Raw genomic sequence first — 22,904 nt, 5'->3', positions numbered from 1 at the left:
GGGACTCTGCATGTCGTCATTATGGAAGAAATGAGACATGCAGAAAGTAAGCAAATAGAGCGAGAATCCCCTAGAAAAGGCACTGAGAGGGCGTCACGATGCCTCGATTCAATAAAGCTGTTGCGCCGGGCAATCAAAAGGGTGCAGCCCCTAGAAGGGGCCCCTTGCTTCAGTTGCTGTGGCGGCCGTTGCGGACGAGGGTCCATAGCTGGGGAGGGCGATTAATCTGAATACCATGTGCAAGAATTCCGACCGATATGCGGCGGGTAATTGAGCCTTTCTAATCGCAACAGCTTAGATTCCTCCGAGAGGCACCGAGTTGCTCGACATAAGCTGAGTTCCTGTAGATGGCTATCCATTGTTGGAGGTGGTTTAGGGCTGTTACGGCAATACTTCGCGAGATTTGGCCAACTTGAACAAGTCAGCCCAATGCCTGAAATGAAGGGTTGCAGGGTTTCACCTGTCCACTCCTTGGGGAGATGTTGATCAAGTGTTGCGTTGAGCTGAGCCCTGTTTGCTGGAAAGGGACTACCACGTGATAAACGCAAACAGTGCAAACATAGCTTATCGCAGAGCCAAAAAAAAAAAAGCGTCGCCTGCTGTTGGACAACCAACTCCAGAGACTCCCACTGCTCCTCATGCTCTCAGAATGCTTCGTCGCGTCGACCCTAGCGTCCGCAAAAACCCCCACATCGTCCTCGCTGAGGGACGTAGGGATTTGTGTTCATGAACTCCAGCCGTCCGCTACCCTACGCTCGACGTTCAAGAAGAGCTCAACCGCCCCGAATTGTCTCGCCGTGAGCGCCTCGCATGTGTTTGCGGCACAGTCGGAAAAGGCAATTGTGCACGTTTATAGCAGGGAGAAAGGCAGTCAGGAAGCTACTGTTCCGTTTCCTGAGCGCATTCGTAGCATCGCGGCGACAGGGTCCAAAAATGGCGATATCGTGGTCTTGGGTACAGAAGGGGGTCGCCTGATCCTATGGGAGGTGAGGATTAAATTAATGGAAGAGTTAGCATGGAGACTAACAGTGTCTGGAAAGGTCTGCACAGGGCGCCAGATAGCTACAACTGCATCTCATTTACGACCCGTTACTGCTGTGGTTGTCGATCCCACCTCGAATTTCATTCTTTCCGGGTCAGCAGATGCCAGCATTCATGTGTGGTCATTAGTTGACCTCCTTTCTTTCACGAAATCTCCATCTACACATGATCGTCAGACGCCAAACTCGCCTATCCGCACGTTTTCTAATCACCGTGCAGCCATTAGTGCAGTGGCGGTGGGACACAGTTCTGGTAAATACAACATTGCTATCTCTGCAGCTCATGATAATACTGCCATTGCGTGGGACTACCGGACCGGCCACATTCTGCGAAACTTTCTCTTACCGGATAGCCCGGTTTCCCTTGCCCTCGACCCGGTTGATAGAGCCTTCTACGTTGGCTATGAGGATGGGAGTGTGCAGTCGATCGACTTCTATAGGGAGAAATCAGCCCAGCACCCTATTTATGACCCTTCTCTACAAACAACTCCTGCGCAGATATCCGCTGAGGATCTGTGGCTCCCGCCTTCTGCCGACAGCGGCGCCGCACTTACGGTAACGGTCTCCCACGATGGCATGACCTTACTTTCCGGCCATGATAGCGGCAAAGTTTACTCCTGGAACGTTGGGAGGCGAAAATATGCTTCAACAGTAGCCGACTTCACACACCCAGTCACCAACTTGGCCATGCTGCCCCTCGGTGGGCTGTATGAGCAGGTCACTAGCCTGAAAAGGGTAGCACAGACGTTAGTCAAGCCCAGATACGTCCATTCCCTTGTCGATACTGCTCAGTCTTCAGGGGTTGTTCCTGCGGACTACGAATTTAGCAGCCACCTCCTGCCTCCATCCTCATCTGCGGACACAGCTGCAGGCTTAGACTGGTTCATGGAGGCCTTCTCTCACGCCAGTTTCCCAACACCAATTCTGGAGCGGGGGCTATCCGAACTTGCTGTTATGGACCAGCTAGCTTCGACCGCGGTGTCTACTCCATTCGCAGGCGCCGCAATGGATGTTGGTGCGCCCGCCACGGATTCCCAAGTCGCCTCTCTTGAGGCCGAAATTGCCATTCTCAAACAAAAAGCCACCCTTAGCGATACCGCTCGTCAAGCTACTACTGACGAACTGACCAAGCTGCGTTCTGACCTTGCCAACCTCCATGATTACATCAATGAGCTCCAAGATAAACAGGAGCAATCACAGCGGGAGAAATTCCGGCGGCAAGCCTGTAAGGAGAAGCGGGAAATAAGGCGACGAGAAGCCTGGTTTGCGGCGGAGAGGAAGGGGGAAAATGGAGATACTGCAGTTCGGCGAATGGAAGTTGAAGACAGCTCCGATACAAGCGACATCGACGATCAAAGTAGTGATGAGCAATGAGTCTCCCATTTATAGCATTATTCTCCATATACCCCTCCATTTGTTAGCCTTCGGGAGCGCATGACATGTTTTAGAGAGCCGCAGGTGTACATTAACAGGGTTTGGGTACTATTCGGCGCAACGGGCTTCAAAAGTTGGGCGAGGCAATAGACGTTGATGATAGTGTACTAGCATATGAACAGCGAATAATCAATTGGTACTCCGAGTATGATCTCACATTGGATGAGAGATGAAGGATCGCCCGTAGTCCTGCAAAAGTTCCTTTACCAGTTGACCGAAGAGGGCCATTCCAGAATGGTTTCAAACAATTCAAAACCAGGCGGCATGAGGCCACATTGCAGTGAAGCGTTCTAGGTTTAATCTGTAGATTCCTGAAGTGTTTCGGAATTCTAAATTGTAGGGTATGGCGTCCGTCTCAGGAAGTAAGGCCATCACGGACAGCGTACCGTGCCTGCCGGCCCTCGATGGAGCCAGGGCGAGGGCCTTTCCAGGCATACAAAGAGGAGAACTCAAACTATATGATGAGACCCTCCCGAATGGCAAGCCGTACAAACACTCGCCAAGCTAAGGAAGAGGAAGAGGAAGACACATCATTGATGAGGCCGGTCCTCAATACCCTTCTGAACTCCCTCGATCAACTATTTTTGCTCCCTCCAACTCCTGCACTATCTTCACCCCTGAGCTGGCACCAATCCGCTCCGCTCCGGCTTTCAGCATCTTGATACAGTCTGCCGCAGTCCTTACACCCCCACTCGCCTTAACCTTCGTCCCCTTGCCCACAAGCTTCGCGATCTCGTACATCAGGGCCACATTCTCAACCGTAGCGCCAGCTCCATTGAACCCCGTGCTCGTCTTGATATAATCCGCCCCAGCCAAGCAAGAGATGACAGACCCCGCAATGATCTCATCCCGAGACAACTGTGACGTCTCCAGGATGACTTTCAATCGGACGGGCAAAGGCGCGGCTTTGCGCACAGCCAGAATGTCCTCGTAAACCTCGTTATATTGCTTTTCCTTGAGCAATGGGTACTTCAGAACCATATCGAGTTCCGTCGCGCCAAACCTAACTGCTTTTCGGGCTTCCACTTCTTTCTCGGAGGTTTCGTACATGCCCTCGTGGAAGCCAACGACACAGGCGACGCCAACGTCAGGCGATTGGCGGAGCTGCTGCGCAGCTTGCTGAACGTGTTTGAGACGTACGCATACTGTTGCGAATTGATACTTCGAGGCTTGAGCACACAGCTCGTTGATTTGCTCTTCTGTTGCTGTCAGGCCGAGCTGGGTGTGGTCGATTGTGCGGTTAGCCTGGGTGGGTACTGATGCGTGCTGTTCTGCGGAGAACCGGGAGAGCGAGCTTTTGATTGAGGAGAATTGGGTCTCCCACTCGGTATTGTCTTTTGGAATAGACATTGCTCTGTCGAGTGATCTTCAACCCTTTTTACTGACAGTGTCAACAACCTTGGAAAGAGAAAGGAAAACGCAGTCTGAGGAAATCTTGGCTGATTGCCCCTCATCGTGCGGAGAACGAGGCGCTTCACGTGATGATATCTGTAGATACTACCTCAGAATATCTCGTGACAAGCCCTCCCCTATTTCTCTTGTATGAGGACCAAAACGGAGTCTAGAAAGTCAGTGGTATCTGAGAAAGGAGTTTGGAGACCAGGGTACCCCCCCCTCCCCGAAACACCTCGAGCACGAGCAAAAGACATGGGAGAGAAGTCTGAGAATATAGAACAGTGTGCTGATAGCATTCGCAAGCCTCGATAATAGCAAATAAAGGCTACGTTCTGTTTCGGGCTCCCTATATAAATACGCCACATCAACCGCAACGGCCGGGATGGTATGCTGTCCCAGAGGCGTAGGAATCCGGATAAGACCCTATACCAATTTCTCTTCCTCGCTCCTCAGCAACAGCCACCTTTGCACTGGCCTCTAACATCATCAACCCGGCCAAACTTCCCTGATCCGAAACTTCCAAATCCACCACCACCAGGCCCGTCACCACCACCACCGCCACCACCACCTCGTGGCCCGCGAGAGCCAGACCAGCGGGGTTTGGTATTGGGCTGGTTCGCAGACTTTGTAACGTTGAACGGGGAGTTTTGAGCAGCTGTATACGGGTCGAGCTGGGAGTTCAGCTGTCAGCATATAAATTCTCGAGAGACGGGTGCCGCAGAGATGATTCACAAGTAATCGCCTGGGGAAGACACACCGAGAAGAAGCTGGTGAAGTAGAGCCCAAAGAAAATGTAGATACTTTCGATGAAGCGCCTTATTTGGACAGAGAGCGGGGGGCTGTGGGTAAGAGGTCGTGGCGTTAGTGATCAGCGCTGGTGGTGAGAGGATCTCGTAAAACTTACGCTTGGAGGATCTGCCCATTGTGCAGATAAACGCTTGGTTTCGAAGATTGCTTTGAGGCCATGACGAATGCGCGGTCTTTGGTGGTGATGATGCGAGTGATGATTGAATGTTGGTGAGGCTGCGGAGATGACAGACAGACAACAGAGGCGACAGTCTTGGCGCTAACACAGCCCTCGGTTCCAAGCAGGATGGAAGCATGAACGCCCAGGTAAGTGCTCACTAGAAATATCGCAGCATTATGACGCGGGCTCTTCTCGTACATCTTCGCCACAATTGTTAAATGGATTCCCTACCACCAATTCCCAATGTTAGGTGCGAGCGTGACAACTGGAGGTAGAACCCAAACTATACGCATTGTCGCAAATTCTAGAAGATATACTAAAACATGTAATGCTTCAGTGGCTATTACCAGGCCAGACAAGTCTATGTGGGTATCATTGAACGCCGTGATATCAAAACCATCCCTCATCCTAACCCGTTCCATTCATCTCCGGTATCTCAGCCGTGCTTTGTATCTCATCCAATCCTCGGAACCCATCTTCAACAATCCACCTCCGATCGTTTGGCTTGTGGAGAACGTGGCAACTTGCCCCGACCACTAGCAGACCAGGCGGCCGCGACCCCTCGCTCTCGAATGCCTGGCAGATATGCTCGAGTGTAGATCGAATCACCCGCTGATCACTGCAAGAAGCACGCTCAATAATAGCGCACGGAGTTTCCTTCGGCCACAGCGTCCTCATCCGCGAGGACTCGTCACATCCTTCTGCAGCGTTGACGGTTAGATTCTCAACGAGGGTGGAGATCCGATGTAGTACCATCAAAAACACCACGGTCTGTGTCGGCACGTAGGTTGGGGGCTCGGGCGCTGCACCTTTCCTTCCGGTCCCGGTGCATACTAGAACCTGGTCAGACACCCCTCGGTGGGTTGCGGGGATCTCCGCAAACACGGGAGCACTCAGAGCGCTAGTGATTCCGGGTAGCACAACAGGTGTATATCCCTCTGCTCGAAAGTACTCAAACTCCTCTCCACCCCGTCCGTAGAGATACGGATCACCCTGTTTCAGACGAAGGACCCGACGACCCTTTTGGAGAGCATCCAAGCCCATGCAGAGGAACTCCTCCTGGGCCTGGTCGGCATTTCCTGGAAATTTTCGCGCAATGTGTACTTCTGTCCTCCGTGGAATCAACTCGAGTACGGGTGCTGGCACAAGCTTATCGGCGAGGATAATATCGGCACTCTGAATAGCCTTGTAGGTTGCACGAGTGAGCAAGTCTGGATGCCCTGGGCCTGAGCCGGCGAGAATAATTCTCCCTTTCTTCTCGAAGACCTGAATTTTATTAATATCGGTCTCGGCTTTTTTTGAGCTGTACGCTTGGAGGATACTGTCGATGTCTAAATCGGTGATGGCGGCAAGTTTCTGAAGCGGCCAGTATTCACAGATCTGGGACAACCAGCGTATACGCCGGGTTTTGGCTGCGTTGACATCGTCCTCCGTCACCAAGTTATTAAAGGTGTGTTTCTGCCCAGTAGAGTCATCCTCGTCAACATCGAAGTTCGCGTCACAGAGTCCCGCACCAAAGTCTTCTTCCCAAAGGCGTTTCCTCACAGTTCCCAGCCTATCGATAGCGCTCCCTAGATGAGGTGGGAGTATGGAAGATATTTCTCTCTTTAGTCTAGACGCCAATTTGCAGCCTCTTCCCGACGTCGTGATTCCGATATGGAGAGGACCATCCGAGTAAGTAGAGAGCAAGCTGAAGGTACATAGCTCTGGGGTGTCAGAGACATTCACTGGGATCCTAAGGCGCCGGCATAATTTTGAGATATGTGAACCTAACATATATGTCAACAGGGTTGGACCACAAGATCATGTTCGCGACATACTCAAAGGATGGTTACCACCAAGAGTGATGAACACCATATCCACAATATAATCAACCTCTTCCCTCCCTAGGCTCGTCAGGTCATCATCCCGGAACTCTCTTCGGATCCACTGAGCGGAGCCCTTTTCAATGTATGCTGCTAAAGTGTATTGCAAACTCTCAGTATCAGGCGCAATTATCGTCGGTTTTGCCCCGGCTTCCACGCTCTTGGCGCAACGAGCTGCAGCGAGAGGGTCCGCCCCAACAATCAAATGCACCTGAGAATCCGCATTCACAGCAGTTAAAAGTGGTATTTGAGTTGCGTGCTCTGATAATGCATCCCTCATGGTGTCAAACCTTGGGACAATGCCAGAAAAGTACTGGCAGCACCTCTGTCAAAGGCTTCAATGTAGAAATCCTGATTCAAAGACGGAAGCCAGAAAGTTGGGCGTCCGAGAGTCGCCTCTTGCGAAGCAAGCCGTGGAGGTTGGAGTATATAAGTACCAGGGCTCCGCGGAATTAGGTCAGAGCCAATTGGCCGAGAGGCGAATCGAGATAACGGCTTGGGGTTGAACTTGGCGCCGTTTCTAATTGATAATCCTAATTGCGACCTGTCGATAAGCGTACCGCCAGATGTTATGAAATTCGAACACAAAATATTTCACAGCACCAGAAGTGGCTTTCAAAATTCCATTTGCAAAACGTACGACAGTTCACTTCTCTTGTAGATTTTATGCAATCCCAACCCGAAGCAGTTAAGGAAGGCGATGGCGTGATCGAGTGCAACTTATGTAATTCAGTGCCTGAAAAAAGAGGCACAAATAAGGCACGCATTTCTGGGCAAAGATGTTCGGTGATGCCCATGGAGATGCCGTGGGGGCCGAAAATCTGGATTGAGTTGGGAGCTGTTGAGCCAAGGGATGTCTGGTTAGATTCTCAATCAGGCACGCATTTGGCCCGAAGTCGAAGCATTCTGAGACGTCCCACATAGTGAAGAGGAGGCAAAACTCCAACTCTCCATCGTAGCAGAGTATAGCAAAGGAAGCCCTGAGCAGGTTATTATGACCAGGAGAGAGAATATGAAATCCGAAGGTCGAATGTGGGTTTGATGCTGGGAGAGGTCTTTCGCTCTTGTTTGGGCTTGGAAGGAGATATACATCACGTGATCGAGAGCTTCAGCCAGCTTGGCTAACGCCTGAGAGCTCCAAACTTGATCATGTCCCATCGTCTCTTCATCTTCACCCCTTTCACTTTGGCAATCCGATAGACGGGCTCCCGTTCATTTGTTTTATAGTTGATTGACCTCTGCGTTTCCCCTCGACTCCTCCCGCTAAATCCGGAATACATTGCCCGTGGTCGCCATGTCCGACGGACTCTTGAAGCCGGAGAAGGACTTCTCCAAGGATGCTGACAAGCTGATTCCGGAATCGGAGCAGCTTTCGAAGGTGCAAACTACCATATGTATTTGTATCGTGGAGTTCTGTGCTTACTACTGGAGCAGACCGATGTACAAGGTGCGATTGACAAACTGCTAGGGTTGGAGAAACAAGCAAGACAGGTACCGTACCGCTCAGCGTCATGATGGGTCGATAGGTCTAATTGTCGAACACCGACAGTCAAGCGATTTGCCCACCACATCTCGACTACTCGTCGCCATTGTCACAATCAGCAAAAACTCTGGTGACTGGAGTCTCCTAAACGACCAAGTCCTCCTCCTCTCCAAGAAGCATGGCCAGCTCAAACAAGCAATCACAAGGATGGTGCAAACGGTGGTGAAATTCTTGGATGAGACACCGAATCTTGAGACCAAGTTATCCGTTATCCAGACCCTGCGGACCGTTACGGAGGGCAAGGTTAGTGCCTAGGTATCCGCTGTTCACCAACATAACTCATAAGTCCTGCAGATTTTCGTTGAAGTTGAGAGAGCTCGTGTCACACGAATTCTGTCTCAAATCAAGAAGTCTCAAGGGGATCTAAACGCTGCCGCCGACATCCTTTGTGAGTTACAGGTTGAAACATTTGGGTCGATGACGAGAAGGGAGAAGACCGAATTCATTCTGGAACAAGTTGCGCTCTGCATAGAGCGAGGTGACTGGACTCAGGCGACTGTCTTAAGCCGTAAGATAAATCGACGATACTTCGCTCGGAAGCCGAAGAAGAGCCCTGAGGAGCTTGAGAAGCTCAAGAAAGAAGCTGAAGAACGGGAGAAAACTCGTGGGCCCGATGAACCTCCTATGGAGGTGGATGACGACGTAACCGACTTGAAGCTCCGCTATTACGAACAGCAGATAATTCTTTCAAACCATGACTACAAGTATCTGGACGTCTGCAAGCACTACTGGGAGGTGCTTGACACGGATTCGGTGCAGAACAATCCAAAAGAGCTTCGAGCGGTAAGCTCACTACCCAGCTCGCTGTTGAGCATCCGAAATATCCCAGGCTGATTTCGTTTCCAGGTCCTTGCACGCATTGTATACTACATTGTATTGTCACCATATGACAACGAACAGTCTGACCTGTTACACCGCATTCAACAAGACACGAGGCTCTCTACGGTTCCGGTCGAGGCCCGTTTGGTGAAGCTCTTTACCGTTCCGGAACTCATGCGGTGGCCTATTGTCGCCGAGTCGTTCGGCCCGCACCTGTGCAGCACAGACATCTTTAGCCCCAAGCCAAGCCAATCCGCCGAGGACCAGCCGCACACGAGATGGCAAGATCTTCGCAAGCGCGTCATAGAACATAATGTGCGTGTGGTGGCGAAATACTACACCCGCATTCAGATGGGCCGGCTGACCCAGCTTCTGGATCTGACCGAGGAGGAAACGGAGAAATACATCAGCCAACTGGTAACTTCGAAGACAATCTATGCGAAGATTGACCGACCCGCACGACTGGTCAACTTCGCCAAGCCCCGTGATGCCGATGATGTGCTGAACGAGTGGAGCAGCGATATGAAAAACCTTTTGGGCCTGTTGGAGCGTATCGACCATCTCATCACCAAGGAAGAGATGATGGCGCGCATCCTCCCAACTCGAGAGAAGGCCAAAGCTCGTTAATCGACCTTTTGCCCTCCAGCACAGGCAGTAGGGCATGGTGACATATGAACGGGTGTAAATTATACAATATTAGGATTGATATTCATCCGTATGACTTCTATCCCACGTAGCCCAAGTAACCTCCCATAATCATAAACTTCATATACGAAACGAGGCAGCCTAACCAATTATAAGCAACAGGCCTTGGTATAATCTAGCGAAGCGGCGACATCTTTAAAAAGGCAAATCCATCTCATTAACATCCTCCTCCTCAGCCGTACCCTTCTGTAACCCGCCTTCTAAGCATTCTCGAATGAACCTCACGGCAGCATCCAGATATGGCCTCTGGCTCGGTAAGAAATGCCCCCCAGGATGCCAGACCACCTTCCCCTCCGATTCCGGATCCCCAGCACAAGCGTCTATCAGCGCTCTGCTCCTGCTCTCTTCAACGACAACATCCAACGATCCCAAGACATGCAGTATGGGCGTCTGAATCGACGGGTTCTCATAGAAAGCTCGGTATCGGTCCCCGGGCGACCGAAACCCACTGTAACATAGTGCGAATTTCAGCGCGGGATGGTTCAGCTTCGAGAAGGAGGACGGGTACACAAATTCCTCGACATCGGGAGACAAGGATGAGAAGTGCACAAACGCGTCTTGCCGCTTAGGCTCTAATAACGAAGCAACCATCGCCGCCATCGCGGCACCCTGTGAGAATCCGATTACGCCGTCGAAGGGGCCCTCCTCTGTCAGGACCTTGGCGACCGCATCCAGCCCGTCCTCGAGTCCGACGTAGAGAGGTGGGTCGGCGGTATTTGAGCGTGTGTACCACCCGTACGATTCGGGTTCGCTTTCTTCATTGCTACTGTTGTTGTCGCCGGAGGCGGAGCCGGAACCTTCCTGGGGGGAGTAGCCGGGGATATCGGCGGGGTTGAGACGCAGGGGGGCGGTGGGATATATCGCAGAGATTTCGTGGAGAGGGAAGGCCTTGGTGATGTGTTTTATGAGGGCGCGGGATTTGGCGTGGAAGAGCGGGCCGGATTGCGTGTAGCCGTGGAGCATCAGGAGTTTCAATGGTGAGCGGGGCGCCATTTTCCAGGTAGAAAAAGACCGACACAGAACAGTGAGGATAGGGGAGCTGAAGGGGAAAAAGAGGGGGAGGAGCTTGCAGTACAGGGCACCCAGAGCGTGCGGAGTGATAAGATGGTGGGCCAGTGGCGTATGCCATCCGACTCCAACAGAGGAATTCACTCCATATCTAGGTAGTTAAGCATGAACCGCAATGCTCGGTATCGATATTTCTAATAGTAGCATTTTCACGGCCTCTTCCAGGATACTCGGGAGAGGACATGTCTTCTCAGAACGGGAGGTGCATGAGAGGTCGCGTGGGGAGCGAGGTGCTCGATCTTCATTCTGGCCGACGCGATCAACGCAACTTGGGACAGATACATATCCACTCAGGCTACGAATGCGATTCGAAGATTCAAAGTATCCAGGGCCCCTTTCAGCAAAGCGATGAACGTAGAAAAGGGTCTCCAGACCCGTGGACGAGCAACTATACGGCAGGGGGAGGGCCAGTGAAAAGCAAGTAGTCAGAGGCTGATCCACAATTTACGGGTTAGGCCGCTGAGTATCAATCCGCAAATGGAGGTGTACGATTTGCTACTGCACCAAGAGAAGCACAGCTTGAACTCTTCCTCGCAGATCAGGTTTCAGGAGTCTTCTTCAGGTATTCCTGCACAAATCCACCAGGGGAAATCCACTATGCCTGCCAAAAAGCACATACCACCGAAGCGCACATTCATCTTCGTCAACGAGGATCGTCCATCCCAATTCCTTTGACTTCCGAAAGCCCGCTCCGGCTGGCATGGCTGGGGTGAGCATGTTCGCTGTAAACATCCCGAGGTGCATGAACTCAGTACGCTGGTCGAAGTGAAGATGTACAAGAGGACGAAAGCATAACACACAAAATGGAGAGAAGAAACTGGTTTTGACGGAAACGAAGCGAAAAGCTGACAGAGCATGGACCGATCAATTGCCAGATATCCGGAACTCCCCTCATTGTGAAGAAAATGCTTTTTGATATTGGAACGGTGATTTGAGGTTGAGGAATAGTTTTCTCATTGCCCATGAGTGTTTCGGGGGGTTTCTCGCAAGGGGCGAGGATTCCATCTTCTATCTGAATGTGCTTTCTCCAAAAAAAAAAAAATATTAATTCATCATCATCGAAGAACGCCTTGTTGCAATCGTCATCGCTCCAACTCCGTTGGCGTGGCGTTTACTTTCTGCGGAAAGAGCAGCCCTCAGTGAGACGGGCCTTGCCACCAGTGGGTTGGCAGAGAACGGTAGAGCACCCTGCGCAGACAACGACGGTTTGGGCGTGGGAGAAGACGGTGGTGATTGTGAAGCAGCCGGGGCACTTGACGTCCATGAAGAAGGATCGAGGGGCAGGCACAAGGTTCTATCGTTCCACCAGGTTCCAGCGTTAGCTATCCGAGTCCCTTGTCTCGTATCCAGAGTATGACAGGATCATCATACCTTGAGCTTGTGCTTGCGCGCCTCAGCCTGAGGGGTAGGGTTGAGAAGGTCGACTGCGAGAACCTATTCCGTGACCTGGGTTAGGAGTGTTGCCATTCAAGATTGATCCAAGTTCGACTGTAAGACGGAGGTGACGGGGACGACAAGGAGTATGATGGGGTGAATGTGCTCATCATTCATGGTACAGAAATGGATGGAGATGTTGACAAAGGAGGATGGGCAACATTAACTCACCATCTTGACGAGGAAAAATTGTCGATCAGCGAAGGTATTTGAAGGGGGCGCTGATGGCGATGGCCTGCTTTGGGGTGTGAAGGAACAGGAAGTGGTCTCGTGGAGATGCTGAAGTTTCAAGCGAATTCTGGACAGCCGCCCCAGTTGACCCATTTCGGGATAGTCATAGGGCTCAGCCCTCGCTAAAGCAGCCATTCCAAGCGGCTCTCGGACATATTGCGCTGATTACGTAACTATGTACATCGGTCGCATAAACTTTACATAACATTTTCTTCTGACCACTGCCAGACATCGGACTGAACAGCGTCTTGAAAACACATCAGGCTTCCAAGGCTATTATTACTTTCCTCTATCGCTAATCCAAAGCGCTATGACATAAGGCACAATAAATCGCAAGGGGTTGGAGCGGGCGTTAGTCCATCTCCAATACATTCAAGTCGCCACAAACTCAGGGCAAAATTTCAAGCAGATGTTTATGAGTTGACAAGAACACCCAATAGTTCAAATGCGAAAGGCCATAACCTTCCTTTTTATAGCGTCTTCTTGGACGCACGGACAGCATTGCCGTTGGCAGTCTGTTCCGGAACATAGGGATGCTTAATGGTCAAGCACCATATATCAATGTAATCACAGATCGTTGTAATAATATCGTGCTAAGCGCTATCAGCACCTGGGGAGACAACTGGTCTAGACTATCCACTTACCACAAAGCTTCCATAAACACCGAGTCCCAATCCCAAGCTTAAGAAAACGAAGGCGGGTTGTCCGACACAGTCAATCAATGTGTTCGACCACAGTCCGAAATGTGCACCAGCACCGTCAACCAGAGCCAAAGCAATCGGGCAAAGAAGAATGTTGGAATAAGGGAACTCAGACTTGACGAGGTGGGCGCAAATCATCCGACCAACAGCATAGGCATTGACCAAGCCGACGTACAGTCCAAACGGGACCAGATAATTTTCTAGAACAGCCGGGTTGAGATAGAGGTATGCCGGGACGAGAACCCAGGTCAAAACGAGAGGAAGAAGACCGTAGAGTGGTTGGATAGGGTCCTTCCCTTTTTCCCTTCGGACTTGCACGACATGTGCAATACTCGAGCCGGTAGCGAAAAAGAGAACGAAGGCGCCATAAACGAGATACCATTGGGTGAAAGGCATTTCATAGAGTTGCTTAGGAACGAACCCTAGACTTGGAATGCCGATAGTCTCGAACATGGGCTCGTGCCAGAAGCTACCACCTCCCATATACGCAGTGAAGCCGAACACAACGCAAAGTGTCAGCACACCCTCCACAGGGCCGGAAATTATCCCAAGTGTCAATACCTGGGTGTAGTACATATCCCAAGTTTGCACATAGAACGTCATGGTAGCTACAATATCAGATCAGCACCACCAAAGCAGCGCCGTGGTGGAAAACCCAACGTACATCCAAAAAGAGTCAGAACTGTGGCCCAAGACTGGCCCAAGTTCATGACCGCGGCGAAGATCAGAACTCCTAAGGCCGTGTTGCACGCATCGACACCTGCAAGCAGACAGTATTCAGCGGCAGTCCTACTCCTGGATATCGGCTTTCTGACTTACTGTGATCGAAAAGCTCGCCTAGGGGACCGCTTTGCTTGGTTCTCCGCCTAGAAACGTCATTAGTGACAGGTTTCCCATCACATGGCATGGAAATCGTACGCTTGGATGCCATCTACACCGTCGAAAGTTTGGTAGAGGAACAGTCCAAGGGCACAACTGGCATAAACCCAGGGTGGGCAATCCTGGTCTAGGGTCGGATTGTAGTAAAGGATGGTGACAAAGTTGGCCAGGACAAACACAAGGCCCGTCAGGGTGATCTACCGGTCTCCAGTTATTATCAAGTCTTCTTTTGCATCCTCATGATCGGTCTCTCATTCCTAACCAACAAGGGTTGATGTGGTTTTGGCGCATGGGGCTAGGGCTCGGGCTGGGGGACTTTTAGACTTACAGCATTAGGACTAAGGCAAAAAAAAAAGGTTCAGGCTGTTAGCCGGACGAAGCATAGGGGAGAGGCATAAGCACTATAGTTACTCACGCCATGCTCATTGGAAATAATTTGATAACAAAATTATTATAGAAGGGTTTGAGAACATATCGACTGATCAGGGACAGATCCACGCCTGCGTAACGATACTCCCTCAGATTCGGTAATTGGTGCTGTCGGAGGTATACCATCTTGTCTGTGAGTGAGGGAAGGCCTCGTCCTCAGTCTCCGCCAATCAAGACAAGGATATGCCTGGAATGCCGCTTTCTTTTGAGCCGGAACGGCGGTGGTCTGTCTCAGCACAGACGCTTCAACCAGAGGGAGGTGAATTAGAATAGGCGGACGAGGTGGGCGGAGTCTTATGAATGAAAGAGACCGGGAGGGGGGAGGGGGGGAGAGAGGAGACAGGGCCTGGGTCGCTGTTGACGAGTTGACAGTCGACAACACTCAGGTTCCTGTCCAAGAATCCAGCATGCTATTTATTAATGTTATTTATTACTATTATTTTTTGCGACAACCTATTTTCTGCCGGCGGAAAAAGCGTCCCTTGAGGCGGAAAATCATTACACTCCACCAGACAGGAAGTACGAAGAATGTCACAGAACCGCGTCCCAGTCCTTGGCCCACTAGAATTCCGTGTATCGTCCGTATGGGTGGGTATCGGTTCCCCACGTGTGAAGTCCAAACGCCAACAAGGAACTCCGCCAGACAACCTTCAGTTGATGGTGAGGAACGTTCACACCACGCCGATCGTCGCCGAATAGATGAAAAGGCAAGGTGGGGTAGCGTTGGAAATGCACTCTGGCAATTATCCGAGGCTGCCATATGACATCAAAGCGAGAGCTTCGAGTCTGGCAAAAGACCCCATCGGGCGGGGACTCGGCAAGGTTGGTAAGGTTTGCCTTCACAGGAACACACAAATGAGGCAGATGCGACTTGTGATCGGCGTACTAAATACATGCAGTCGCAGTGGACAATTTCAAAAGCGCTAACTAATGCCATATCGTCATACACAAGGCACCGCTCAATAAAAGCGGGCAGAGAGTGTCGGCCTCAAAAACTCTGGGCCGGAGGAATGATAATCACAATCACATCACATTCGCAATTCTGCCGATAAAGAGGCTCGATGTCACCCTCCATTCCCGAGTCGGTCTTCCACCCAATACGGCCGAATTCCCTATGAAAGGATATAATCGGGCCATGATGACGGCCCACAAAGGATGTCCAGCTGAGATACGGAGGAGATCGCGGCGGGGCTGGGGTCGAAGCTTATCCGACAGGGCTCCACGGCATTGGAATCAAAATGCGGCTTTGCATGGTTTGAATGAGGGGAACAGTCTTATGCACGGTCTCGGCCCAGCCCTCAATGCCCCAAGACTGTTCCCGGCGAATCTTGCGCTCCTCCAGATTCGCAAATTGCCACAAATGATGCACCGTGTTCAAGTCACCGATCTGGACAAACCATGCACCAACCCCCTCCATGACTTCGCGGCGGGCCTTGAGTCCGCGCCGCCAATGCGTCTCCCACTCTAGAAGATTTCCGGGATGAAGCGTATAAGATCGCAGTTCAAAAAGGCCTCCAAGACGACGTGGCGGGGTTGTTGGCCAGAACGAGAATTCTTGCATCAGGGAAGTCTTTTTGCTTTTGATTAAGCCCTTAAGTTTTTTATCGAACGCAGGAAAATCTGGATGACAAGATATGTTGTGAAGGGAAGCGTGATATCCTTCATATCGCTGATACTCCCAAATATGAACTGCAGAGTCATTGTTAGCATTGGTACTTGGGTGAAATACCTTTAAAGAAATATAGGAGATGTGGGCTCAAGTATAGATACCAAAAGTCTCATTGTCTCCCACTTGCGTGCGCCAACTTCCAACCAGATTCACACGGTTCTCCTCAGCAGCTGCCATACGAGGATACCACTGACCAACAAGATCGACATATTCATCGACTCGGTCGGGTTTCACTTCATGGAAGACGATGGAATGGACATATTTGCCACGGGCGAGGACTTGCGAAAAAGAGCGCTCAATATCCTTATCGAGCTGCTGGCCTTCTTTCGTTCCGTAAATCAGGGAAGAGAGTGGTCCACGTTTGGGTGTTCGGCTGGCTTCTAACATGTGTTCGTCTCCTAAAGAACGGTGGGTAGAAAGTGAGCCAAGTGCCTGGTTGTCAAGAACATCGGCGGCATCAAAGACAGGACTTTTGGCATCGCTCGCGTCGCTCTTGATGGGAGCAGCGGGAGCGGTAGCGTACTCACGGAGGCGATCACGGGCAACAGGGGATGGGGCATTGGCAGAGGTGGAAGTAGAAGCACCGACTGACTGACTCTCTTGCTGCTCTCTCTTCTTGCGAGCTACTTCCAGGTTCTCGCGAAACTCCTTCTGACGTACACTGAACTCTTCAGCCGAATCGGGAGTGATGTCACGAATAGAGGGCGCACGGTAGACAGGGGCAGGTGTGTGAAAAGGTCGGACCAGCGAGGTACCAGGCCGGAAGACTCGCGGTGCAAGCATGGTTGCGGTGGATACAATTACAGCACAAAATCAACCAGCGATCTCAGCAGGAAAAGGGTCACAGAAATAAATCCTGGATAAGACAACACACGAATAGAAAACACACAAGTTGTTGACAGAAGCGGGTGAGGAGCAGAAAACACAAGTCGCACGCCTCTCCGTAGGCGGCAAATGGGCACAAGAGGGGCCCCAAACTCCAGAAGAGAGGGGAAGATGGCAGAAAAGGAGCAGGGATGAGGTTGAAATGACACAAGATGAACCGACTGGCCAAACGGCTGGAGGGAAGGCGCAACGCAGCAGGAGTCACACTCGGAGCCAGTGAGGAAGCAGCTCGCTCAGAGACCAGGATCAGCAGAGTGAGTTTGGACCGTTTGGCGAACGAGGATATTCCCCCGAATAACAGTCGGAACTCGATAACAGACGGTGGGAGGACAAGATTCAATGATATTAACACACCAATGGCGATGGAGAAGATGAGAAAGAGGGGAGAGGTTTGAGGGCAGAGGTGAGCTGGGGAGCACTGCAACCTTGGAGCTTGCCTTGAGTTGATGTGCGGGGAAAGGAGTCTTTGCGTCTTAGCGCAGCCGGAGGACGGAGAAAACAGAAGTGCGATCGAAAGCTGGACGATGGTTGGAACAGCAGCTTAGAGGCGTCTGAGATGGCCACTTGCCCTTGTTAAAAAAAGGACCTGGGCTGGTTCATAGAGGGGTTGAGGTCCATCCCTTCATTCGGAAGTTGGAGGCCAGAGATGGAACAGACCTGCTGTTGCTCCCCCATCTCTATGACGACATTGGCGGTCCCACTTGTCGCTATATCTACAAGGCTTCTTCCGCACGGTTTAGGCCAAATCAATCTGTACGATTAGCGTAACCTGTGCATTCATGTCACGTGGCTAGTTAAGAGCAACAACTGGAAGCTCTCAGCCTGCCATGCCCTGCTGTATGCCCCTCTCCATTCATGCTGTGAGCCAAGACGAGGGCTTGGGCTACAAACCAGCAGGGCGAATGCCGATCTCTTACAGCTGGTGACTTTCCGCAGATTTATGGCTAATTACTCAGCCCAGAGCAGAAGAATTCAGTGACAGGACAAAATTCTACAAAGCGATCCAAAGGGATCGACCACGACGTGTGTGTCTGCTATATGAGAGCCCAGGAGTGTTATGTCCTCTGGAGTCCTCGTCGGAAGTCCACCCTGAAGGTCAAGGGGGCACGGCACGGACCAAATTATCACCTGGGCAGTACCAGAGTCTTTCCACCTCCACCCGTTCTGCCCCTCCGATGAAGTAATCACCGCTCCCAGAGTCGAAGCTCACTTGGCGCGGAACGGCTGCCTCGAGAATACTCATTTCCTCACCAGAACAGATTTCGGTTTCGTCACTAGGACACTAGCAGTTACAATAATGGGCGATCCAGTGAACCCTCCCCTCTCATATGAGGCCTCCGCCACAACTACTCATCGACACGTCGCCACGACCCTCCCGCCGGAGGTCATTTCGTGCCTCAAAAACTCACGTTTCGTATGTCCAATTGCGATTTCATCTCATCATCCGCTCCTCTGATACTGATGGCCCCCCTCCATTTAGCTCCATCTAGCCACATGTGATGGTTTTACCCCCCACGTCTCCCTCATGTCTTACACCTACCTGCCCTCCACGCCCTTCGACCCGTACCCCACGATCATTATGACCACAAACCCTTCCTCCCGAAAGACAATCCATCTACAGACCAATCCGCGAGTGTCGCTTCTGGTCCACGACTGGGTGTCACATCGTCCGCCCACTCGTGCCCCGAATCCTGGAGGAGCTCGGGACGGATCGCCGCCACCTGCCGCAACCAGATCTTCTCTAGCCAGTCTACTTCTTAATTTGAACACGAGTGCTTTGTCAAGCATTTCCACCACCATCACAGCAGATGCGCGCTTTCTAGAGCCCGGGTCCGAGGAAGAGACATGGTGCAAAGAGAGGCATTTGGAAAACAATACATTCGAGGAGGAGGAGTTAAGTACATTCGGCCAACCTCCGCAGCCTGGCCAGCGCCGACCGAGCCTCTCAATTGACGAGGATGTCCGAGTCGTCACTGTCCGAGTCCGCGAGGGCCGAATCGCTGACTGGAAAGGAGGGGTAAGAGATTGGCTAGTCGTGCAAGAGGGCGAAGAACCGTCGGGTTCTGCAGTGAATGGTGTCGTACTTTAGAGTTATCCATGACTCTTTCACCCTGTTTTATTATGTTCTCTATAATCCCTCTATCGCTGCTGATGGGAGTCAGTGTGGTGCAAAGTACGGGACTATTGCTGTCCGCGTAGATTCATGACTCACTTCACCATCCTCTCGGCCTTGACTCTGTGCCCTTGCCTCCTGCATTCGCTTTCCCATTGCAATGCTGTTCTGCTGCGAGTTGAGCGTCAGGAGGCCTATTGAAGTTGTTGAATAAATCCTGTATCATAGGCCCAACCATGAAAAAATGCGAAGCCCCTGTATGGCCATCTGCAATCATGCCCACGCGTGCCCCATCAACTATGAAAAGACAACTTGATGTTCGTTTCGAATGGTGAAGCACCCCAGAAACCATCACATGACCCATCTCAAAAAATGACGTCGATTCTCGCAACTGCTCCAAGCGCCCCCAAACTCCATCTCCGGATCTCCAACCGCAGTGCCCTCCTTTCTCTCCCAGTATCTTTCGTAAAATGTCTTGACCATTATATCACTCAAAAATCCCGGTCACCCAACCTTCAGTACGGCAATCAAACACCTTCCCTAGTTTGACCACCATCATGCGCCTCGCCCACCTCCACTTTCCATCTATAACCTCCTTCACCCGCGTCGCGAACATCCAGAAAACCCTCACAAGCCGCCTTCTCGCCCACAAGAAGCTCATACAGTCACCCAATTCCGGAACACCGGCGCCCCCAGACCCAACAATAATCACATTCACCCCGAACCCCGTCTACACAACGGGCCGACGCGACCTCCCACCCTCAAACACATGTCCGGCCCCCTCTACATCTCAGAAAACGCTCTCCCTCCCGCCTGCCCTCGAGCCGATCCGCCCGCTTCTCTCACCGCCGCAGGACGGCGATGCGGTAGTAGCAGAATATCATCCGACGCTACGGGGGGGGCAGACGACGTACCATGGCCCCGGGCAGATGGTTGCATATACGATTCTCGACCTGCGACGGCTAGGGTTGACGCCAAGATGTCATATCCGGTTGTTGGAGAATAGTGTCTTAGACGTGTTGGCCGGCTATGGGGTGAAAGGGATTGTTACGGAAGATCCGGGGGTCTGGGTGCCTTTTGCTTCTCGGGATGGGAGTGCTACCGGCGACGGCGACTCTCTACCCCGGAAGATAGCGGCTGTTGGGGTACATCTTCGACGGAATATCAGCAGCTACGGGATTGGGTTCAATGTCACGGAAGAGCCGATGTGGTATTTTCGGCAGATTGTGGCGTGTGGTCTGGAGGGGAGGGAGGCTACGAGTTTGGAGGGGGTAGGCGTGAAAGGTATCCCAGTCGAGGAGGTAGCGGGGAGGTTTGTGGATGCATTTGTGCAGAGGGTTAATGCGGATTTTGCATGTGGTGGGAGTGCTATGGGGGAGAAGATCGAGCAGGTTTATAAAGTAGAAGAGGACGTGTGTCGCTAGATAGGTGTCCACTACAGAGGCCGTAGATCGGTACTAATGTTATAGACACGTAGGTCCATCGAAGCATGATTATGATGGCGAAGCAAGGTTAATTGAAGCAAAATTATCCAAGAGTACACGAAACATCATCAAGACAGGTATACGTGCATGACGAGACGTGTACATTGTCTATTGAGACACTTTGAAGAAGAAGTTCGCTTTGTTGGTGGTTAGGCCTTGCGAGTCGGGATGGGGAGCAAAGAAGTCCTCGGTAACCGAAACCATAACGCCACCGGCCAAGGCGTTGGCGCGGAGCCGATCTTGGTTGTCCTCGAAATTAAGACATTAGGTGGTTGTAAGAATCTAGGATTGAGAAATTATATATAGCGAAGGGAACAAAGTGCTGGTATCGCATAAGGGCTGCAATGCTGAGTCGTAAGCCGTAGGCGAGAAGCAGCCCCGCATTTCGAGTGCGAGGCTAGAGAAGGGAGATCGTAGAAGGGAAACAATCCCGACTAGAGATAGGGCGGATAATCCTGGAAGTTGTAGGCACGGTACCGCCGTGATCACTGGATGATGCACCGACTCTGTGAGGAGCCGGAATTCTGCGTCCTCACCTCGAGGGCGACTTTAGCGGCTTCATAAAAGGCTTCTCTGATCCCCCGGTTCTGGACAGCAGAGCACTCTAATGGGAATGCTTAGTACGACTCCTAAACTTGACACCAGGAATGACCGGTGGCTCACCCAAGTATTTTACAGCCCCGACCTCCTTGGCCTTCGCCAATCCTTGCTCATACGTGATAACATTCGGGTTGTCGTTCAAAAATTCGTCCTTCCTCAAGTCACACTTGAGAGCCGTGAGAACAAGTTTCACTCCGGGACAGTTCTCTGAGATCTCTTCGGTCCATTTACTTGCCACGTTTTCAAACGAATCGGGACTGTCAACCTGCGTTTTGCAACAACTTAGCCATGAGTCAAAAGACCACTGAGTAGCACACTCACACTGAAACACAGCATTATGACGTGAGTATCTTCATACGACAGCGCACGCAAGCGATCGAATTCTTCCTGGCCAGCTGTGTCCCATAATGACAGCTCCATGTGGACGTTGTCGACGAAGATATCTTTTCAAGTGTGAGAATGTGATCCGTATCAAGGCGCTAGGGGGAGGGAGAGGGGGATGAAGTACCATGGACGTAATTCTCTATGACAAAGAAACGTTAGCCTGTACTTTAGTGGTATTCAGGAAGAGTCACGAACCGAAGACAGTAGGCTCACTAACCGAGTTTTCAGCGGTCAGCACTGGAAGTCGCGAATATTGTAGCAGATCCTTACTAGACGGTTGGGAAGTATCTAGAGACAGGTCAGCAAAGCCATGCGTAGAGCGCGAAAGGTGAGAGAACTAACCCTCGGGTGAATACGTTTAAGGCTGAGGTTTTACCGCATGCACCGTCTCCTCTATACCAAAGTCAAACCCGAATTCTTCCAGAAATATTGGAAATCGCACTAACAGAAGCACCATCTTGCGCCGAACAACTTTCTGGCGTCCACACAGATCCATCGTGGAGAGCGCAGTCTCCAAAGGCGGCGAGGTCGGAGAAATGCGTAAGCGTCCAGGGGAGAGAACCGAATATAGCGAGACTGCCGTCAGTGGTTATATAAGAACGGGATGAGGCGTCTATAAGAGGGGGCCGAAGCTGGTAAAAGATATCTTGAGCCTGAATATGAGATGTCACCGACGGAGTTGAAGAAACGAAGACTGCGCCCCGGGCGTGCACCGCCCAAGCCGATGTCATCCAACGAAGCGACCAAAGATTCCGGCGAATAGGATGATCGTCATCTGCCGAGCAGTTGCCAGTCCTCCACACGCCGCCCAGTTCCCGACCAGCAAAGTCGACCTCACTGTCCATAAGCGTTGTTCTTCGGTATTACGAAGTTTTGAGTAAGGGAATTCTTCCCTGATGCCTTGTGGGTGACGATGATGTTGTCGGCCTTGCTTCCGACGATGCTCCACCTCGCGTCGCATGGTTCTCATAGCGCTGTCAATCCTGACCACTGTTTGAGTAATGGAATGTCTGGGTACAGGAGGTCTGTGGCAGAGGCAGAGTTGAAGAGAAACTGAGTACTTGTCCCAGAAGGTCAATCGGATGGAATAATGTTGGATTGAGGCGGATATGTTCCACCGAGTGGTGTGTGACGCCAAAATATATATGGAGACGACTGCGCCCACGCGCCGTTGGAGTTCCTAGCTTGGGCGAGTTTGCGTAAGGAAGCCAACAAGAGAAAGACTCGTAAGCTCCACAAGCGCATGGAGTTCTCCCAGG

At 51.5% G+C, this 22,904-nt stretch overlaps 12 protein-coding genes across 12 annotated transcripts; 4 read left to right on the top strand and 8 right to left on the bottom strand.

Annotated features, from left to right (window-relative positions):
• The first annotated feature begins 619 nt into the window (after window positions 1-619).
• On the top strand, window positions 620-2,719 carry BJX67DRAFT_59033 (putative ribosomal assembly complex component Ipi3). Its single transcript, XM_071035192.1, has 2 exons — window positions 620-986; window positions 1,041-2,719. Exons 1-2 carry the CDS (start codon window positions 639-641, stop codon window positions 2,412-2,414), a joined length of 1,722 nt encoding a protein of 573 aa, XP_070887433.1. The 5' UTR covers window positions 620-638; the 3' UTR covers window positions 2,415-2,719.
• Window positions 2,719-4,040, bottom strand: BJX67DRAFT_59030 (2-deoxyribose-5-phosphate aldolase). Its single transcript, XM_071035191.1, has one exon. It carries the CDS (start codon window positions 3,822-3,824, stop codon window positions 3,024-3,026), a length of 801 nt encoding a protein of 266 aa, XP_070887432.1. The 5' UTR covers window positions 3,825-4,040; the 3' UTR covers window positions 2,719-3,023.
• Window positions 4,041-4,318: 278 nt separating this feature from the next.
• Window positions 4,319-5,036, bottom strand: BJX67DRAFT_380234 (uncharacterized protein; the record flags this gene model as incomplete). The annotated part of the gene is made up of 3 exons (XM_071032750.1): window positions 4,319-4,540; window positions 4,627-4,708; window positions 4,774-5,036. 3 exons carry the CDS (start codon window positions 5,034-5,036, stop codon window positions 4,319-4,321), a joined length of 567 nt encoding a protein of 188 aa, XP_070887431.1.
• A 54-nt stretch (window positions 5,037-5,090) lies between these two features.
• BJX67DRAFT_350871 (putative siroheme synthase) lies at window positions 5,091-7,716 on the bottom strand. The gene is made up of 2 exons (XM_071028859.1): window positions 6,657-7,716; window positions 5,091-6,605 (listed from the first exon to the last, which is right to left on the bottom strand). The coding sequence occupies exons 1-2, from the start codon at window positions 6,979-6,981 to the stop codon at window positions 5,245-5,247; spliced, it is 1,686 nt and encodes a 561-aa protein (XP_070887430.1). The 5' UTR covers window positions 6,982-7,716; the 3' UTR covers window positions 5,091-5,244.
• A 136-nt stretch (window positions 7,717-7,852) lies between these two features.
• Window positions 7,853-9,784, top strand: BJX67DRAFT_350868 (proteasome regulatory particle lid subunit RPN5). Its single transcript, XM_071028858.1, has 5 exons — window positions 7,853-8,079; window positions 8,136-8,192; window positions 8,251-8,487; window positions 8,539-9,027; window positions 9,091-9,784. The coding sequence occupies exons 1-5, from the start codon at window positions 7,996-7,998 to the stop codon at window positions 9,688-9,690; spliced, it is 1,467 nt and encodes a 488-aa protein (XP_070887429.1). The 5' UTR covers window positions 7,853-7,995; the 3' UTR covers window positions 9,691-9,784.
• Window positions 9,764-10,820, bottom strand: BJX67DRAFT_350862 (alpha/beta hydrolase). Its single transcript, XM_071028857.1, has one exon. It carries the CDS (start codon window positions 10,759-10,761, stop codon window positions 9,904-9,906), a length of 858 nt encoding a protein of 285 aa, XP_070887428.1. The 5' UTR covers window positions 10,762-10,820; the 3' UTR covers window positions 9,764-9,903.
• A 22-nt stretch (window positions 10,821-10,842) lies between these two features.
• On the bottom strand, window positions 10,843-12,331 carry BJX67DRAFT_350861 (uncharacterized protein). Its single transcript, XM_071028856.1, has 2 exons — window positions 12,208-12,331; window positions 10,843-12,130 (listed from the first exon to the last, which is right to left on the bottom strand). The coding sequence occupies exon 2, from the start codon at window positions 11,691-11,693 to the stop codon at window positions 11,382-11,384; it is 312 nt and encodes a 103-aa protein (XP_070887427.1). The 5' UTR covers window positions 11,694-12,130; window positions 12,208-12,331; the 3' UTR covers window positions 10,843-11,381.
• A 282-nt stretch (window positions 12,332-12,613) lies between these two features.
• On the bottom strand, window positions 12,614-14,918 carry BJX67DRAFT_350857 (aminoalcoholphosphotransferase). Its single transcript, XM_071028855.1, has 7 exons — window positions 14,497-14,918; window positions 14,410-14,419; window positions 14,121-14,278; window positions 14,022-14,068; window positions 13,867-13,962; window positions 13,146-13,810; window positions 12,614-13,094 (listed from the first exon to the last, which is right to left on the bottom strand). The coding sequence occupies exons 1-7, from the start codon at window positions 14,634-14,636 to the stop codon at window positions 12,972-12,974; spliced, it is 1,239 nt and encodes a 412-aa protein (XP_070887426.1). The 5' UTR covers window positions 14,637-14,918; the 3' UTR covers window positions 12,614-12,971.
• A 574-nt stretch (window positions 14,919-15,492) lies between these two features.
• BJX67DRAFT_58765 (NIPSNAP family protein) lies at window positions 15,493-17,089 on the bottom strand. Its single transcript, XM_071035189.1, has 2 exons — window positions 16,281-17,089; window positions 15,493-16,199 (listed from the first exon to the last, which is right to left on the bottom strand). The coding sequence occupies exons 1-2, from the start codon at window positions 16,960-16,962 to the stop codon at window positions 15,715-15,717; spliced, it is 1,167 nt and encodes a 388-aa protein (XP_070887425.1). The 5' UTR covers window positions 16,963-17,089; the 3' UTR covers window positions 15,493-15,714.
• Window positions 17,090-17,846: 757 nt separating this feature from the next.
• BJX67DRAFT_58779 (pyridoxamine 5'-phosphate oxidase family protein) lies at window positions 17,847-19,215 on the top strand. Its single transcript, XM_071035190.1, has 3 exons — window positions 17,847-17,901; window positions 18,031-18,478; window positions 18,545-19,215. The coding sequence occupies exons 2-3, from the start codon at window positions 18,362-18,364 to the stop codon at window positions 19,151-19,153; spliced, it is 726 nt and encodes a 241-aa protein (XP_070887424.1). The 5' UTR covers window positions 17,847-17,901; window positions 18,031-18,361; the 3' UTR covers window positions 19,154-19,215.
• A 373-nt stretch (window positions 19,216-19,588) lies between these two features.
• Window positions 19,589-20,673, top strand: BJX67DRAFT_350834 (lipoyl(octanoyl) transferase LIP2). Its single transcript, XM_071028854.1, has one exon. It carries the CDS (start codon window positions 19,735-19,737, stop codon window positions 20,599-20,601), a length of 867 nt encoding a protein of 288 aa, XP_070887423.1. The 5' UTR covers window positions 19,589-19,734; the 3' UTR covers window positions 20,602-20,673.
• Window positions 20,674-22,038, bottom strand: rho3 (Rho family GTPase RHO3). Its single transcript, XM_071028853.1, has 4 exons — window positions 21,988-22,038; window positions 21,583-21,933; window positions 21,325-21,526; window positions 20,674-21,265 (listed from the first exon to the last, which is right to left on the bottom strand). Exons 2-4 carry the CDS (start codon window positions 21,679-21,681, stop codon window positions 21,147-21,149), a joined length of 420 nt encoding a protein of 139 aa, XP_070887422.1. The 5' UTR covers window positions 21,682-21,933; window positions 21,988-22,038; the 3' UTR covers window positions 20,674-21,146.
• Between the last annotated feature and the right edge of the window lie 866 nt (window positions 22,039-22,904).

This window comes from Aspergillus lucknowensis (genome assembly GCF_044049455.1).
Source record: "Aspergillus lucknowensis strain CBS 449.75 chromosome Unknown BJX67scaffold_14, whole genome shotgun sequence".
Classification (NCBI taxonomy): domain Eukaryota; kingdom Fungi; phylum Ascomycota; class Eurotiomycetes; order Eurotiales; family Aspergillaceae; genus Aspergillus; species Aspergillus lucknowensis.
Note: the sequence above shows the minus strand (reverse complement) of the source record. Positions and strands in the feature narration are given on the sequence as shown.